This window comes from Sinocyclocheilus rhinocerous, unplaced genomic scaffold, assembly GCF_001515625.1.
Source record: "Sinocyclocheilus rhinocerous isolate Xijiao unplaced genomic scaffold, SAMN03320098_v1.1 scaffold919, whole genome shotgun sequence".
In the NCBI taxonomy this organism is placed as follows: domain Eukaryota; kingdom Metazoa; phylum Chordata; class Actinopteri; order Cypriniformes; family Cyprinidae; genus Sinocyclocheilus; species Sinocyclocheilus rhinocerous.
Window position 1 is genome coordinate 1,872,227 of NW_015637585.1, and position 16,745 is coordinate 1,888,971.

A 16,745-nucleotide genomic window follows, 5' to 3' on the forward strand; every position below is an offset into this window, starting at 1 on the left:
TATAGTAGGGGAATTTACCGTTAACCATTTAACAGGTTTTTACTGTAGCATTTTTAAGACTGTAGTTTTTTACCGTTAAATTCACGGTCATTATTTTTACAGTGGCAGTGTTGAAGTGTGTGGGGTGTTCGACAGTGTTCTTGTGCTAGATTTGATGTCTATTGAGTTCAGAATAAAAGTAGCTCTGTAGAGTTGCTTTCCTGTGGGAGTTCAGAGGCTGCCAGAGTCCTCTGCCCTTTTCAAAAAGACAAGCAGAGGCACAGGAAAAAACCCACCCTCCTTCCCCCTCTCACCCACACGGAGGTATCTTGTCTTATACCCCGTCTCCTTTGACATTGTATGCTTTGAAATCGAACAGATGGACAGAGATGTGCTATTCATTTCCAAATCCTCCGCAATTCTTCTGCATACATGCAACAGGATAATCAACTCTAAGCTTCTCTCGCTCTCAGCGCATGTCAGAGTAAGTTCTGTTGCTCTATCACGTCGTCCCCTGCTCACCTTTAGCTCAGGTTTGTTTTGTTCTTCTGATATTTGTGGAGCAGGAAGGCGTTTGGCAGCTCTGACCCCACACTGGCTCTGCGGTAGGGTGCAAACACACCCACTAATTAGGGAATTACCAGAGGAATCACTTTAATGAACACAAATGAAAAGCTATTGTTATCTATAAGCTATAATCTGTGTCCATCGACTGATCTCTCTCTATTTCAGTTTAGTGGGATTTATTTGCATAACAATAACTGTACATGCGTGTTGCCAAAATTATGTAAAATAGCAATATGAGCAAATAAAGTCTCTATCTCTCTCTCACAGATTCATCCATAGAGATAACTTGGAAAAAGATTAACTAAATCTTAAATAACTAAAGTTAAATAACTAAAACTGACTTAAGATCAAGATTAAAGATATCATGGAAAATGTTGTCCTGTCCTTCCATCTGTAGCCCCTCAGCTGTAAACTTTGCAGTAAATTAAATAGAAAGTACACTAAAACTGTGAATAGGACAGCAGTGTTGAAGTTTTAGCTCTAAAATCGTAAACTTGAAACCAGCAAATTGTTTGTATTTGAACATTAATGTTTAAATTTGACAATGGAAACATACAAAATGTACAATAAACTATTGAAGGAGCATAAGAGTTTTTTTGCAATAAAATTGTGAAATTTATTGTAAACTATATACGCTTCTTACAAACTTAAAACTGTACTGTAAATAAGCTTAAATATTTGTTTTAAAACTGAAAACTGAAATTTTACAGCAAAAATTGTAATGGTATTGAAAGCTTGAAATGTAATTTAGTACTGTAAACAAGCATCGATGTCTATTTTAAAATAAAATATGAAATTTTGTAGTGACAAAGAGCATTAAAACGGTAAACAAGCCAGCAAAGTTTTAGGTTTTAGCGCTAAAATAGGCAAAAGGGTAAATGTTTGAACATTAAAGCCGAACATTTTATTTGACAACAAGGTGAGAAATTGGAGGCTTTAACATTTTGAACTGTAAACTTTACGATGGAAAAAAAGTTGATTGTGGAAAAATTTGAAGTTAAAACCTTAAAACAGTAAATATGTATCTTCTCTTAAAAATAAATCTTTACAATTTGGCACAAACACTAATATAGGCTGGTGGCCTGTTGGCTGTGTGGAGGGATCACTTATCTTTTGTTGTAAGGTTACAAGGTCAAGGCAGAATCATGATCCCATGTGTAAAAGTCAAAGACTGAATGTTAGGCTCAGCGTTATCGCTCCGTGTGCACTAGATTCATACTCCGATGGATTGATTCAAAACTCTTCAAGGTCAGCTGAAACTGCAGAAATAGCCCTCGGTATCTCATTGTTTTTTCTCTTTCTTTCTGTCTCTTATTATTTCACTATCTTCATTTATTTGTCATTTGTCATTTATTTATTATTTGTCTTATTTGTGGCAGACACACTAAAAGAAAGAATGAGAATAGGCTTTGTGCGTGTGGTTTATGAATTCTGAGCCAGGAGAAAGCATTAAGGATAAGATTAAGTTGTTCATTACGGATCTCGTGTGTGTGTGTGTGTGTGTGTGAAGCATTACATCATATCTGGTCAAGAGAGATGCTGTACTGAGTGACAGACCAGCTGCTCTCTCTTTCTCTCACTGCAAGAGGAATCTGTTATGTTCAAATATCAGAGCAAATCTTTCAGTCTGTACTTGAAATAGTATTTGTCTGCTTATATTTTATAGCAAATGTCTCCTGTTACAGTTCTTGGTAGTTGACATGATATGTCATTTTCAAAAATAACCATAACACTTGGTAACATACCATTTGTTGCAGATGTGAATGATACTTTAAATCTTTCAGCTTGAGGAAAAGGAGGTAAGGGTGTAGCCTTTCTAAACAATCAGACTTAAAAGATTTAACTGTAAAAAACAATTATTGCTGCGGTTAGTTAGCACAACTTAAAATTCAGCATTAGAATAAGTAACAATGCATTGCTTCAACTTAAGTGTTTGCTTGACATAAAGTTTAGTTAACTATTTAAGTTATTTCAACAAATTTTAAGTTGTTATAGTGTTGGGTTCCTATAATCCTATAAAATCCTATAGGTTTATATTGAAAGATTAACTTGAGCCATACAAGGAGGTTTTTAAGCTTATATTAATTGAGAAGCTAAATGAAATATTTATACTTTTAAAGATTATTTTAACATATTATTGCTATTTAAGTGAACTGCAAAAAATGCAGAAATGTGGTTTATTTTTATTGTATATTTTTCTATGTTTTTATCTGTCTGTCACACATACACACGTTAATTGTATAGATGAATTGTATACATCTATACAAATAGTTTCATTTACAATGCTATTATTTAGATTTTAGGAATAAAATTATAATGTATTTTAATCTGTGTAATTGCATTATATTTGTATAATGTTATCCTTTATGTATATATTTTTTATATTTATATTATTGTTTATTTTTATATATTATCTGAGTCATAATTTTGAAAAAAAATGTTATTTGTCATCTACCTGTGAACGCTTCAGGTAAAATAAGCCTCTTTTAGCTGCCAACCTGGGACCAACCTGACTCAACCAATCAACTGGAATAGTAGTTTGGCCACCAAAGAGGGTACATTCTGTTACATAAACAGCAGCGGAGCCGTTGTCAGAGCAGAGAGGATTCTGGGAGAGCCCCTCCGGCAGGACACAGTCTCTCACTAACAACAAAGCACTTACTATGAGCAAGGGCTTGTGGGAAATACAGACATATCGACTAGAGTACACAAGTAGATGGGAAATGTGTAACTTTATCATAACATATTTGTGAAATGACAAAGATGGCATAAATATTCATGCAAACTTCATATGTAGTTGAAGTTACACAATGAAGTTAAAGAGGTCTGAAGTGTCCTCCACACCTCCTTTTCATCCTTCCATCCATCTTTCTTTCTCTCTCTGTGTACAGATTGTGGTGAGTAAGCTCTTTAATCTCTCCGTCCTGCTCTCATTCTCTCCTGCCGTGAGTCGACTGCTAACATCCCCTCCAGCTAAACCGTGTGTGTGTGTGTGTGTGTTCGGAAAAGCTCCTTGAGTCTCATCAGGAATTCACCTAGAGTTATCTCTGCACCAAACACACACACACATACACTTTCTCTCAACACTCACAAAAATGATTCCTATCATTTTACACAACAGGGGACATCCTCTCTCTTACACACGCTCACACACACACATACTAAGCGGCGATCCCCACTCAAGTGAAAGCGATATTAACACGCACTTGAGAATACACGTAAAGGCTCCCTTGTGTTCTTGTGAAAACTAGTATGTGAGAAGTTGTGATGAGTGTGTGTGAGCACAGACTGCAGCCTGGCAGGAGGGTGATTGGAAATGTTGCCTTGGCTGCTACACTTCTTTGTTCCCTTTTTCTTTGGGTGAGTTCGAGCATCGCTATGCTCTACTCACTTTATTTTTGGGTTACCTTAATAATATGGCACTGAAATGAATGTGTATAGTTAATAAGGTTGGTGTTGAACTTTCAAATAGCTTCTTTGTTTCTTTAATTATTTCTTTATATTTTTTGCCATATATATCTTGACATATACTGTACATCTCGTGAGGTTGGTAAGATTTTAATATTTTTGAAAGAGGTCTCATATTCACCAAGGCTGCATTTATTTGATCAGAAATACAGTAAAATCTGCAATATTGTGACATATTATTACAATTTAAATAAACTGCTTTCTATTTTAATATGGTTTAAAATGTAATTTTATTCCTGTGACATTTGTTTTCATGAATATTTCAAATAGAATCTTATTTTTTATCTTTTATTAATGCCTTTTATTGTAACTTCGGATCAATTTAATGCAACTTTTCTGTATAAAAGTTAAAATTTCCTTTTACTGACTGATCCCATTTATTTATTTATTTATTTGTTTGTTACTTTATGTATAAAGACAGCTTTTGTTATATAGGTCTATATACTTTTACATACATTGTATATAGAACAAAGGTGGAAGGGTTTTCGTATTCATACCTGTTTTTATTTATAAATACAGAGAGACTGAATTTGTACTTAGTCTGTGAACTTTGGCTTTGACCTCTGACCTCTGTCTCAACGATTTGAAACATTTCACACTGAGACTAATATCCTGACAGTCAATTTCACACACACAGTTCCATCGATTATGTCTTGTTGTCGAAAAATATCAGTCATGCATTGGTGTCCATGTAACAATAAGTTACGTCTGAGTTCATTAGTGATGAGTTTAGTTTGGTTGAATGGTTCATTGGAGAATATTCCTGATAGTGTGTGACAGATGATGTCAGAGTCTCTGTATGTGTGACCGAGATAAACAGACTTATCATAGTGGAAAGAACATGTTTAGAGCCGTACGCACATGTACTCGCCGCTTCTCTCATCCTACATGTTTGCACTCTCGTGACCTAATTATTACAGCCCTGCTGATGATGGTTATTTTTTCTCTCTCTCAGTTCTTGTGTGTTCATATGTTCTTGTGTATCTGCTATTCCCAGTATGCTTTGGGAGGCTGGTAAACAAAGCCCTGTGGGAGACAGTCTGCTGCGCTCTATCTCGTATCACCAAGGCAACAGAGCCGCTCCCTCCGTGAAGCTGACATTTCCAGGAACTATACGAGAGTGTGTGTGTCTTTATGGATGTAACATCAAGGCGAATGTTAATACTATAGAGAGAAAAATGCGTGGAGGTTTTCCAAGACAAAACATGCATGTTCAGAACACCAATGTCCGAAGCAGTTACAAATTCAGAGGAAAGTGATGATCATTTCTGGTACACAATGTTTTTCCTATCTTTCAGATGCTAATCTATATCGCTTCTTGTGTTTCTGTCTTGTACTTTCATTACAGACCTGCAGAGGAACTGCTTTGTTGTGTCTGTTGTGAACAATCGCTAAAGGTTTTTCAGTGGCCACTGGCCAGTGATGGCACTTGTATTTATGGTTCTCAGCTGGTTTTGCTTCATGATCCATATTTTACAAGGGACATCCAGTGGTAATCCATAATGGTACTATTATTGTTTATCATACGAAAGAAAACAAATCTAAAATTTTTATAGCTAAGTATCAAATACTGTGGTGTTTTTTTTTTTTTACAGGTAAGCTATATATATATATATATATATATATATATATATATGTATGTGTGTGTGTATATGTGTGTGTGTGTGTGTGTATATACATATGTATATGTTTATGTATGTTTCAAAACTTAATGGTCATAATTATTGTTCTTGATGTAAAGGGGCCTTGCCTATCCATTGATAAGGTTGCAAGTAGATTCCACTTTGATAATCAGCCAATTAGACACTGTTATTGTCAAGTAATCTCAAAATAATGGCCAAAAAATATTCTGTCCAACATATCTTTGTGTGACAAGTTAATTTTGAGTGGCTTGTAGTCATGTCTTAATTCTGCTGGTGTTGCGTAATACTTTGAAGTTTCATGCTCCGCTTGGTATGACATCATTGTGCTAAATCATTTACACTATCTCTGCAGCACCGGGGCATTATAGGAAACATAGATGAGCCACTTTCATCTCCTCAAAGATTAAAAACGTCCACTGATCCTCACTCATAGTACGGGTGTGAGGATCACTGTTTATTTGCCTGAGATGTGCAACGTTCCAATTTTACCATTTACAGAAAAATTTAAAGAGAGAGATGGTTTTATGAAATTGGACCCTGACTGGTGAAAGACTTCATGAATCCAAGAGATTGCTTTCTGTTCCAGAGACATCTGCGAATGGCACGTTCTGCTCGAGTCTCTGGGTCTTGTGATGTTTGTCCGACGTGTCTCGTGACTGTCTGAGACGCTGGAATAATTTTTTCTGTCTCCCTATGTGGAGAAGGAGAGAGTGAGAGAGCAGGGAATGAAGGAATGCTATGTGTGATATGCTAGACTAATTTTAGCATTCTGTCCTGTTAGTTAGTGTCTCCGCTCTGGAAATTCCCAGGTCTTCGTTGCCACAACGAAAGCTCTGAAGAGGGGGATCCAGGCCGAGGCAGCGGTAGTAAAGGTCAGAGGCCATGTGTAGCTGGTGATGTCATGGAGAGAGTGGAAACAATTCAATTCAAGAGTGTTTATGAGTGGAGATAGGGCAGCGGTTGACAGATCAGGAACACACACTCCCTCTGTCTCTGTGTTTCTCTTTCTTCAATTTTTCTTTCCTTCTACACTTGCAATGACCTTTGACCTTATAAACCATTAACACCCATGAGGCAGTGAATAAACTGTATTAATAAACAGCACAAAAACGTCTGTGTCTCATATTCAAACGTTTGCACACCATTTACAGAGGTATTTGGCTATGTATTTTTAGTGGCACCAAACAAAATTGGAGAAATAATGGCTGTTTTCAAACAGGTTTCCTAAATGGAAAACCTCCAAAAACAGTCCAAAAGTTAATATTATTATGTCCAACATACACATTGCAATTCCATCTGATACCAGTACTGGTGCAGCAATTACAAATGTAAAAAATTTGAGAAATTATTTTAATTATTTTAACTGTAGTTTTTACCAAAATACCATATTTAGGCCATAATTGTTTCTACTATAAAACCAAAATAAGTTAATAATTAGTATTTAGCATTGTTATTGTTAACTAAAACTATTGAAAATCATTTGGATAAATATTATTGGTAAAATATTAGATATAATTAGTTTGATGAATTAGAAATTCTGCCTTGGCTAATGAAATGTTTACTTTAAATAAATAAAAATACTAAAACTGAAATAAAATTAAAGTTAAATAAAAATATGAATTAAAAAGAGAGACAAAACCAAATAACAAATTACTTTAAAGGGGTCATATGATGCGATTTCAAGTTTTCCTTTCTCTTTGGACGGCATCACAGTATGGTAGGGGCGTAACATATCCGTCACACGGTTGAGGTATTCGGCCAATCATAACGCACTGGATAGCTGGCCAATCACAGCACACCTCGTTACACCAAATACACAAAATAATGTTCTTTTTAGCAGCAACATATGACCTCTTTAATATGAAAACTGAAAATTAAAACATTTAAAGCTAATTAAATTGAATCGATAATATAAGTAATACTGTATTGTCTTTTAGTATCTAAGTTGGATTGTGTAATTTATTTTTGGATGGCAAGTCACCACAGTTTTATTGTAGTGACAGTAACTATAGTAACAATAGTATTTAAAAAAAAAAATTTTGTTGGCACAAACTGGCACACTTGCACAGATCGGTTTTGTAATGAGATCTCGGAGAAGAGTGGCAGCATGATCGAGATAAATGCTCTGTAAAGAGTTTAAGAGTCTTGTCTTTTTCTTGCAGGACCCTGTATGTTATAGTACTAAAGAGTTTGAGACGCTCTGGTTTAAACGTACTGTTAGGTGCCTCTAGGGAAACGCCTGTCGTCCTGCTGAGACTACGGCATGCAAGCTTCCAGATAACACTGAGAGCAGCAACGTTCCTGTGAAAAATGACTTCATGACTTTATCTTTACATGCAGTGTACAGACTGAGGTGAAGAACTGTAAAAAAAAAAAAAAAAAAGGCCTGAAAGAAAATGCCTTTGATTAAACACCCTCTGTAAGACTGCTCGTTAAGCACTCTTTAATTAGACTAACGAAGGAGGCGATAATTAAAGTTGCTCTTGCCTCAGGAGCTGAGATGCCCAACCCCCGTGCCACAACAGGAAGTCACAACATGTGACTTCCTGTCACTCACACCTCTGGTTAGATTGGTGATTTTGAATCATCTGACGACTTTTTATCCAAAAAGTCACACGGGTGGCACATTTTAATATTAGAATGTTTTGATTATGAGAAAGTTCAAGACTTTCATGCTGCTCCATGATTTTTTTGGCCTTGTGCTAAGCTAACTTAGCATCGTCATTCACACAGAGGATGTGTTCTTGCTTTCAGTCCAGGCTGTTTTTTTTTCTCTGTTTGTTTGTTGTTCTATGCTCTGTCATTTGCTGTTTTTCAATGTCTCACTTTTGAACAAGTCTTTCTGTTCTATTCTGTTGTGCTTGGCCTAACAGTTTTTGAATGCAGTAGGTCTAAGTTGAAAGTGACAACCACATTTATTTGCGAGAGTGACTCCTAAATTATCAGTAATAGAACTCTCAAACTTTTTTTCACTTGCCAGACTCTCTGTTTGTCTCTCTCAGGTTGTGGCAACAGTGCTCTGAGCTATGATATGTACCAGGCCGGCTACACCACCATCACTAATGTGGATTACTCCAGTGTTTGTGTGGAGAGCATGGCGGAGAGACACAAGGACTGCGCTCAGCTCAGCTGGCTGTGCATGGACGCCCGGCGACTAGCCTTCCCCGATGGTGTGTTTGATGTGGTTTTGGAGAAGGGAACTCTGGATGCTATGCTGGTGGAGGAGAGCGACCCGTGGAAGGTCTCGGAGAACGCAGCCCAACTGCTGCACCAGGTTCTCTTGGAGGTGAGGAACAACACTGAGTGTAATATTTTGACTTTAAATGGATAGTTCACCCAAAAATGAAATTTCTGTCATTAAGTATTCACCCTCATGTTGTTAATCCGTAAGACCTTTGTTCAGTGGGAACATTTCAGTTACATTGCTGTCTATGGAGGGTCAGAAAGCTCTCGGATTTCATCAAAAATATCATAATTTGTGTTCCGAAGATGAATGAAGATCTTATGGGTTTGGAACGACAGGAGGGTGAGTAATTAATGACAGAATTTTCATTTTTGGGTGAACTATCCCTTTAAGGGTCGACTTTTAGCTGCCTGAATTCTGGAGGGTTCTAGAGAGTTAAAGTGGAAGAGGTTAATTACTTAAAAACAGAATTGTTCAGCCAAACAGGTTTGAGTACACCATTGGTTGAGCCAGAGTTCCTGTGGCAGTCAAACAAAAAAGAGCAAGCATAATTTTAGATCATTTTGAGTTACATGCTTTACTTTATAATATAATATGAAGTAGGGCTGTGCAATTAATCGCATGTGATTGTCATGCGCATCTCGTCAGTAAAGCCGGTCCCGTGATTAGTAGTAAATCGCCATCACCTGCTTTCAGATGGAGCGGCATGCACTACACAGAGCCGTAGTTCACTGACAATTAGGCAATTTCGCGTTCATAATCGCAGATGAATCGCATTCAATTATGAACGCGATATCGCCTAGCTTGTCAGTGAACTACGGCTCTGTGTAGTGAATGCCGCTCCATCTGAAACAGGTGATGGAGATTTACTACTAATCACGGGACCGGCTTTACTGACGAGATGCGCATGACAATCGCATGCGATTAATTGCACAGCCCTAATATGAAGTTCATAATATAAAGAATATAACATTTGACAAATATAAAGTTCAAAAGAAAAGCATTTAATTGCAAAATAATTTGGTTACACTTTATTTTAAGGTGTCCTTGTTACGGTGTAATTACACATTTAAAGGGATAGTTCACCCAAAAATGAAAATTTGATGTTTATCTGCTTACCCCCAAGGCATCCAAGATGTAGGTGACTTTGTTTCTTCAGTAGAACTCAAACGAAGATTTTTAAGTCAAACCGTGAGAAGGGTCTGGCTGCAGCCTCGCACTTGCACTCTCAGACTTGCATTCTCAGACACTTGCGCTTCCGCAAGCGACATCACTTGCAGGCTTTATTTTTTATTTTGTTCTATTTTTGATTACTTTTTGTTTGAATCTCTCAACATTTTACAACAGTAGCCAGTTTGTTTCATCTGTAAGACTACGACCTAGATTGTTAAGTCAAACCGTGAGAAGGGTCTGGCTGCAGCCTCGCACTTGCACTCTCAGACTTGCATTCTCAGACACTTGCGCTTCCGCTAGCGACATCACTTGCAGGCTTTATTTTTTATTTTGTTCTATTTTTGATTACTTTTTGTTTGAATCTCTCAACATTTTACAACAGTAGCCAGGTGGTGAAGACAAGAAAAAAGAAACTAAATTACAATGTCACTTGCAATCGCCACTTGCACTCTCCGATACCTGCGACGTCACTTGCAATCGACACATTTTTTAAAAAGCCTAATTTAAGAAAAATATTTAGTGTTTTGCGTGCTTTGGCGTTTTATAGAAACATAATCTTGCCAAACAGTTTTAGAGATTTCTGTATTTTTAATAGATTTCTATATTTAAATAGAGTCTCATTTAAGTAGAGCTTTGCAAATAGCCACCCAGGAATATTAACAAGATGGCCACAAAGTGGACTGACTTTGAGCAGGACGTTGATGATTCTAAGCAGTATTTGTTTGGCAGCTCATCAGGAGTCAGGAGAAGCTTTTCATGAATGCCGTACGAGTCAGTTTTTACCTCTTGGGTGGAGATTAATTCTAAATTTGAAGAACTTCCACATCTGTCACATCTCTTAATGAAGACTGGAAGAAAATCACAGTACAGAAGAGCATCTGACTCATGCTTAGTCACATAAGGGGCCACAAAAGTGTTTTTCCTTTTATCCTTAAATGAGCATTTCAAACCTTGTGTTCTTAAAATCATAGAGGCTGAGCAGCTCTCACAGTGCACTACTGCCAGAATTATTCATCAGATGTCACAGTGAGGGCCACAGCACAGAAACAACCGTGTGTTTTTTTGCATGTTAAAAGGCCTGCTAATAGATGTTTTGACTCTTAAAACTCCTAGGAAATATTTCCGTACAATCTAATCTTTCATCACAGCAGAAATCACAGAGCCATTTATATTTAATCTCTTTCTCTCATGTTAATAGTGTAACATTCAGTTCAGTTTCCTTCCTTCATAGTTTATTCATCAGTATGTCAGAGCAGCACAGATTAGGTCTGCTGTGTGTGTGTGTGTGTGTGTGTGTGTTCTCAACATTTTCAGTATCACATTAATGTCATTCACCTTCCAGAGGCATGATTTACATGATGACCACAACATTTAAAAATACACACCCAAAAATACACACATCTTGTGTTGTTTTAGCCTCAAGAAGGAAAGATGGAGGTTATGAGCTAGAGAAAACAATCATACTGAGCACCAGTTTCTCCTTAGCAAAGCCTGTAAAGCTGTTTTATGCTTTCGGTTATGGAGAAACAAGGTCATCTCTCCCTCTGTTCTGGTGTTTGTGGTAATTTGCAGCTTTAGGTATTAACTCAATACTGAGAGGATCGAGGAGTCCAGATGTCGGAAGGTGAATAAGTTACAGATTCTGTCATGTTTTCAAACATCTTGTTAATCTGTTTTTTAAACACTCTCCGACCATTAATGTGTGTGTTTTTTTTTAGGTATGCTTCTGCACATTAAGCTGGGAAAGGAGCAAGCAAAAAAATATATAAAATACGCACTTTCTCTTTAACAATGTCATTATTAAAGGGATACTTCACCAATAAATGAAAATTGTCATAATTTACTCAAAAGAAGACACAAAAGAAGATATTATGAAGAATGTTGGTAACCAAACACTTGATGGTAGCCATTGACTTCCATTGTATTTTTTCCATACTATGGAAGTCAGTGGCTACCGTCAATTGTTTGGTTACCAACATTCATCAGAATCTCCTTTTGTTTTCCACAGAAGGAGGAAACTCGTGCAAACTCAGGTTTGGAAGAATTTAAGGGGGGGTGGGTATATAATAACAATTTTTATTTTTGGGTGAACTATCACTGCAACAAATTTCTGCAAAATTCTGATAAAAAAAAAAAATATATATATATATAATATGGACTTTTATTAAGGCACTGATAACTCCACTTCAGGTTGATGCACAAGAGTAAAACTAAATTAAACTCTGAGCCAAGTCTTGCAGTTGTGTTATTGTCTGGCAACTATTAGTCATTGATCAAAGTGTATTAAATCTACTGGCAGGTGAAGAATATCAAGTTTGATATCACCACTATTTTTGCTCATAATAAAAGTTTTTAAAAGATAAAATGAGATTGTAAAAGGAAGTAGTTTGAGTCTAGCAGCAGGAAGATCTGTAAACTGGAGGTCTTCCATCAGCACTGTGCCCTTGAGCGCGACACTGAGCCTTTAGTTATTCCTGTGAGACTGTGAGTAGAACATGATTTTCAGTTTTTGTTTGTGGCTAGGATTTTTTTTGCATACGTTTTCATATGTTTTTAAACTCAATGACATTTGTTTTCTTTAAGATGATCACAAATATTAAATGAATTATATATATATATATCAGAGTTTCTGCTGATCTTAAAAAGTCTTAATTTGTGCTTTCACAATTTAAGGGCTTAAAAAGAGCTTCAATTAGAGCAGAAAGTCTTAAATTCATAAATTCATGGCATTATATGTGGCATGCATTGAAAAGAATGAATGAATGAATGTCTATGTCAGTATTTTTGTTTTAAAATTCAAATGTCTAAATATTCATAAATAAAGATGCATTTACTTGAGATGCAAATTTAAAATTAAGTATTGGAAAGCTGAACAAAATTCAGTGAGCTAATGCTGATAACAAAAAGAAAAATCTGTCAGTGGGAATGAAAGCTATAGTTTGCCCTTTGAGTTAATTTCATTTTTTAGAGCCCATTGGCAGATATTTGTTCTTGTTTTAATCATAAACTCACTTCATTTCCGATCAGTTTCACAGAAAACAAAACTTCTTTACATATATACAATAGTAATTTGCAGTATTGCAGTGTTGAGGTTTTGTGTATATATATATATACAATAATAATTTGAAGTTGATGTATTTGAAGAGCATTTAATGAATATTTGGTACAATGTCAGTACTGCCCTCATGACATACAAACACTCACACATTCAATACACTCTGGCATATTAAAACACTCTTAAACACTCAAAAACATTAAAGCATCACCATGCACACTCTCTGTCTCTCTCTCTCACACACACATGCAGATGTGAAATGTATTTTTTGGCCTGACACGCTCCATGAATCACCCACATCCGTTTCCATAGAAACGCCGTCTGCACACACAGGGCTCCCTCCTCAAACGCTCAGATTGCTTCAGTGAGTGTCACACTTGTTTGTGAGGAAGGGGAGAGCTTTGTCTGATATTGTGTGGATTCACTCTGCTGACCCTACAGAGTACAAACAAGTCTTCAGTCTGTCCTTGTCATGCGTCTCTGAATAAGGATTTACAATAGACATTTGTTTTTATATAAGACTAATTATATTTTCTATTTGGTACAATGTCAGTACTGCCCTCATGACATACAAACACTCACACATTCAATACACTCTGGCATATTAAAACACTCTTAAACACTCAAAAACATTAAAGCATCACCATGCCCACTCTATGTCTCTCTCTCACACGCACATGCAGATGTGAAATGTATTTTTTGTCCTGACACGCTCCATGAATCACCCACATCCGTTTCCATAGAAACGCCGTCCGCACACACAGGGCTCCCTCCTCAAACGCTCAGATTGCTTCAGTGAGTGTCACACTTGTTTGTGAGGAAGGGGAGAGCTTTGTCTGATATTGTGTGGATTCACTCTGCTGACCCTACAGAGTACAAACAAGTCTTCAGTCTGTCCTTGTCATGCGTCTCTGAATAAGGATTTACAATAGACATTTGTTTTTATATAAGACTAATTATATTTTCTACAGACGAACCCGTATCATAATATTCTGCAATTTTATTAACACCCAGAACTTTCAGGCTTTTTACCAAAAGCCTCTATAGGAAACATGAATGATTGTTGTGTGTTTGTGTGAATTAAAGAAGTGTGTAAAGTTGTCTATAGTGACTGGAATCTAGTTTTGTATTTCCCTTTTTATGTCTTAAATAAAATATTGAAGCTCTGACAGCATTAAGTTTGAAATGTAACACAAAATATTTTAATTTTACATTTCCCACCATATGTACAACATTGAGTACCAAGTGAAATTTCTAATTTAATATTATAATTAGTGTTTGCCATTTTTATATTAGTACTAATAATTGTTAACACTTTAATTTACCGTGTCCATGTACTTACTGTTATAATAACAATTAATTATGCTTAATTACATGCAAGTAACCCTATGCCAAACTCTAATCCTAACCATATAGTACATGTACTTAATTAATATTACTCAGTACTTAAATGTATAATTACACTGCAACAAGGACACTTTAAAATAAAGTGTAACCCAATAATTTGATAATTATCAACACTAAATGTTATTGATTAATTTCTGTATTGGTTCTTCTGCTGCCATTTTTCAAACAGCACTTGTTGCACTTTTTCTGGTGGGTACATAAATATTTCCTTTACCCCAATGAGAAGAATAGATTTGTAAATATTGTACATCAAATTTTACTTTATTTATTATTTATATTTATTATTTTAAGTACTATTTTCTTTCATTATAAGTATTTTTAATTTTTTACCTTTCAGGGTGTCAATGGACGTTAGTCAGGTGTCTTTATTTATGTATTTATTTATTGTAATACTATACAAGGTATGACTAAGTATCCACACACAGTCCTCAGGATATTCTCTATTAATCACTTTAGAAAATTAATCTGGGCTCTGCACTATAGAATAGAATACTTCTAATTAACTAAAGATATCACAACGTTTTATCACGTGATACAGTGTCTAATTTAATGTATCAGACACACACTATTAGTTTTACCTGTAATTTGCATACACCCACTCACAGGTCAGGAGTAGTATTGAAGTTCAGTGCTATCTTATAGAAAGTCTGAGACATCCGACTGATCAAAAAAACACCTCACTAATGACTCAACCTTTATATATGAAAGTGAAGAAGGATGCCCACACACACACTCACAGTCTCTTACCGTCCCTTTGTTCTTGTCTTTGGTCTTAGCTAATACCTAAAGCTTCCTAATTACCATGCCTAGGGCCCGGTTACATAATATTTCAACAGAGAGAGAGGGAAGCAGCTGAGGAGGGTGGCTGCAGATTGAATGGTCAAATTGCACATCAATTCTCATTTTCTGTTTGCTCATTTTCTTCATTTTTCCTCTCCTTTCTTTGCCCTCTGGCTCTTACACTCTCTCGGAGAAGTAAACAAGAGAAAGCGTAGAGAGCAAGGATCAAGAGAATGAGCATCTTATCAAATTTCTTTGCTTTTTACTGAGGATGAAAAAACAGTCATTTATAAATGTTAATTACATAAATTACATGATATGCCGATTAATTGCATATGTCAATATTTGCAGAAAAAAATCCCAAAATAGATTGAAAGAACATATTTGAATTGACAAAGACACTTCAAATACAGACATCACAAAACATGGCTTTAAATAATTATTTTCTATTTTTTTCTTGATCATTTAAGTCAATACTCTCTTTTATATTTCTAGATAAAGTATCTAACGATATGCTTTAAAAAAGAGATGAGATTTTTATGCTGCTTTTATGCATGTGGGTGAGCTTGTTTAGCTGTCAGTTCATCAAAGCGCTGATAGCTCCCTTGTTAGTATCAAACATGCACAGCAGTGTGCTAACAAGAGCCGGAGTTGTGTAATACTGCAGTCTTAATTCCTTGGTCTCAGACAGTCAGAACTCTGCTCATATCAATCAGACATTGCGAAATGAAATTTGGGATGTGATGGTCTCATTGTGTGGGATGAAGTTTGAAGTATGAGACACGTGGAGTGTAAGGCGAAGTTTGAGGGTGCGGAAAACAGTGCATGTAATTTCAGAGTTGTCTTCTAAGTGTCTGCGTGTATTGTAACAGAGTTGTGCACCACGCAGAATTGAATTGAGAATTCAAATTTGATTCTGGAATTTTGAATTGAATTTGATTCGAGGTAGCAAATAGGATGCAGATTTGTTAAAATACATAAAAATTCGAAGTCACATAACATTATTTGCAGTAACAAATTTTGAATGATGACTTAAAGCACTGTTTGAAAGTTTTAAAAAAGTATAAAAAGAGTTTGACAGTTCATGAGGTTACGGATTGACTGATGGATGGATGGATGGATGGATAAATAAATATGTAGATTTATGAATAGGTGGATGGATGAATAGATGGATAGGTAGATGGATAGATATGTAGATCTATGAATAGATGGATGGATGGATGGATAAATAGATATGTAGATGTATGAATAGATGGATGGTTGGATGCATGGATAGGTAGATGGATAGGCCATTTAACTGAGATTGCACTGCTCTCGGTTACTGAAGCCCTGAGACTGGCAAGAGCAGCTTCCAAATCCTCAGTACTCATCTTGCTGGATCTGTCTGCTGCTTTTGACACAGTTAACCACCAGATCCTCCTGTCCACCCTCCTGAAGATGGGCATCTCAGGAACCGCACTCCAGCGGGTCAAGTCTTACCTCTCAGGTA

At 36.1% G+C, this 16,745-nt stretch overlaps 1 protein-coding gene across 4 annotated transcripts in view; it reads left to right on the forward strand.

Moving 5' to 3' along the window:
* Positions 1 to 16,745, forward strand: part of ece2a (endothelin converting enzyme 2a) — a 71,095-nt gene that overhangs the window by 18,057 nt on the left and 36,293 nt on the right. For all 4 annotated transcript variants that reach the window (XM_016564250.1, XM_016564251.1, XM_016564252.1 and 1 more), the window contains exon 3: positions 8,660 to 8,943. In XM_016564250.1, the coding sequence (XP_016419736.1) occupies positions 8,660 to 8,943 (284 nt within the window). The remainder of the gene's footprint in view (positions 1 to 8,659; positions 8,944 to 16,745) is intronic.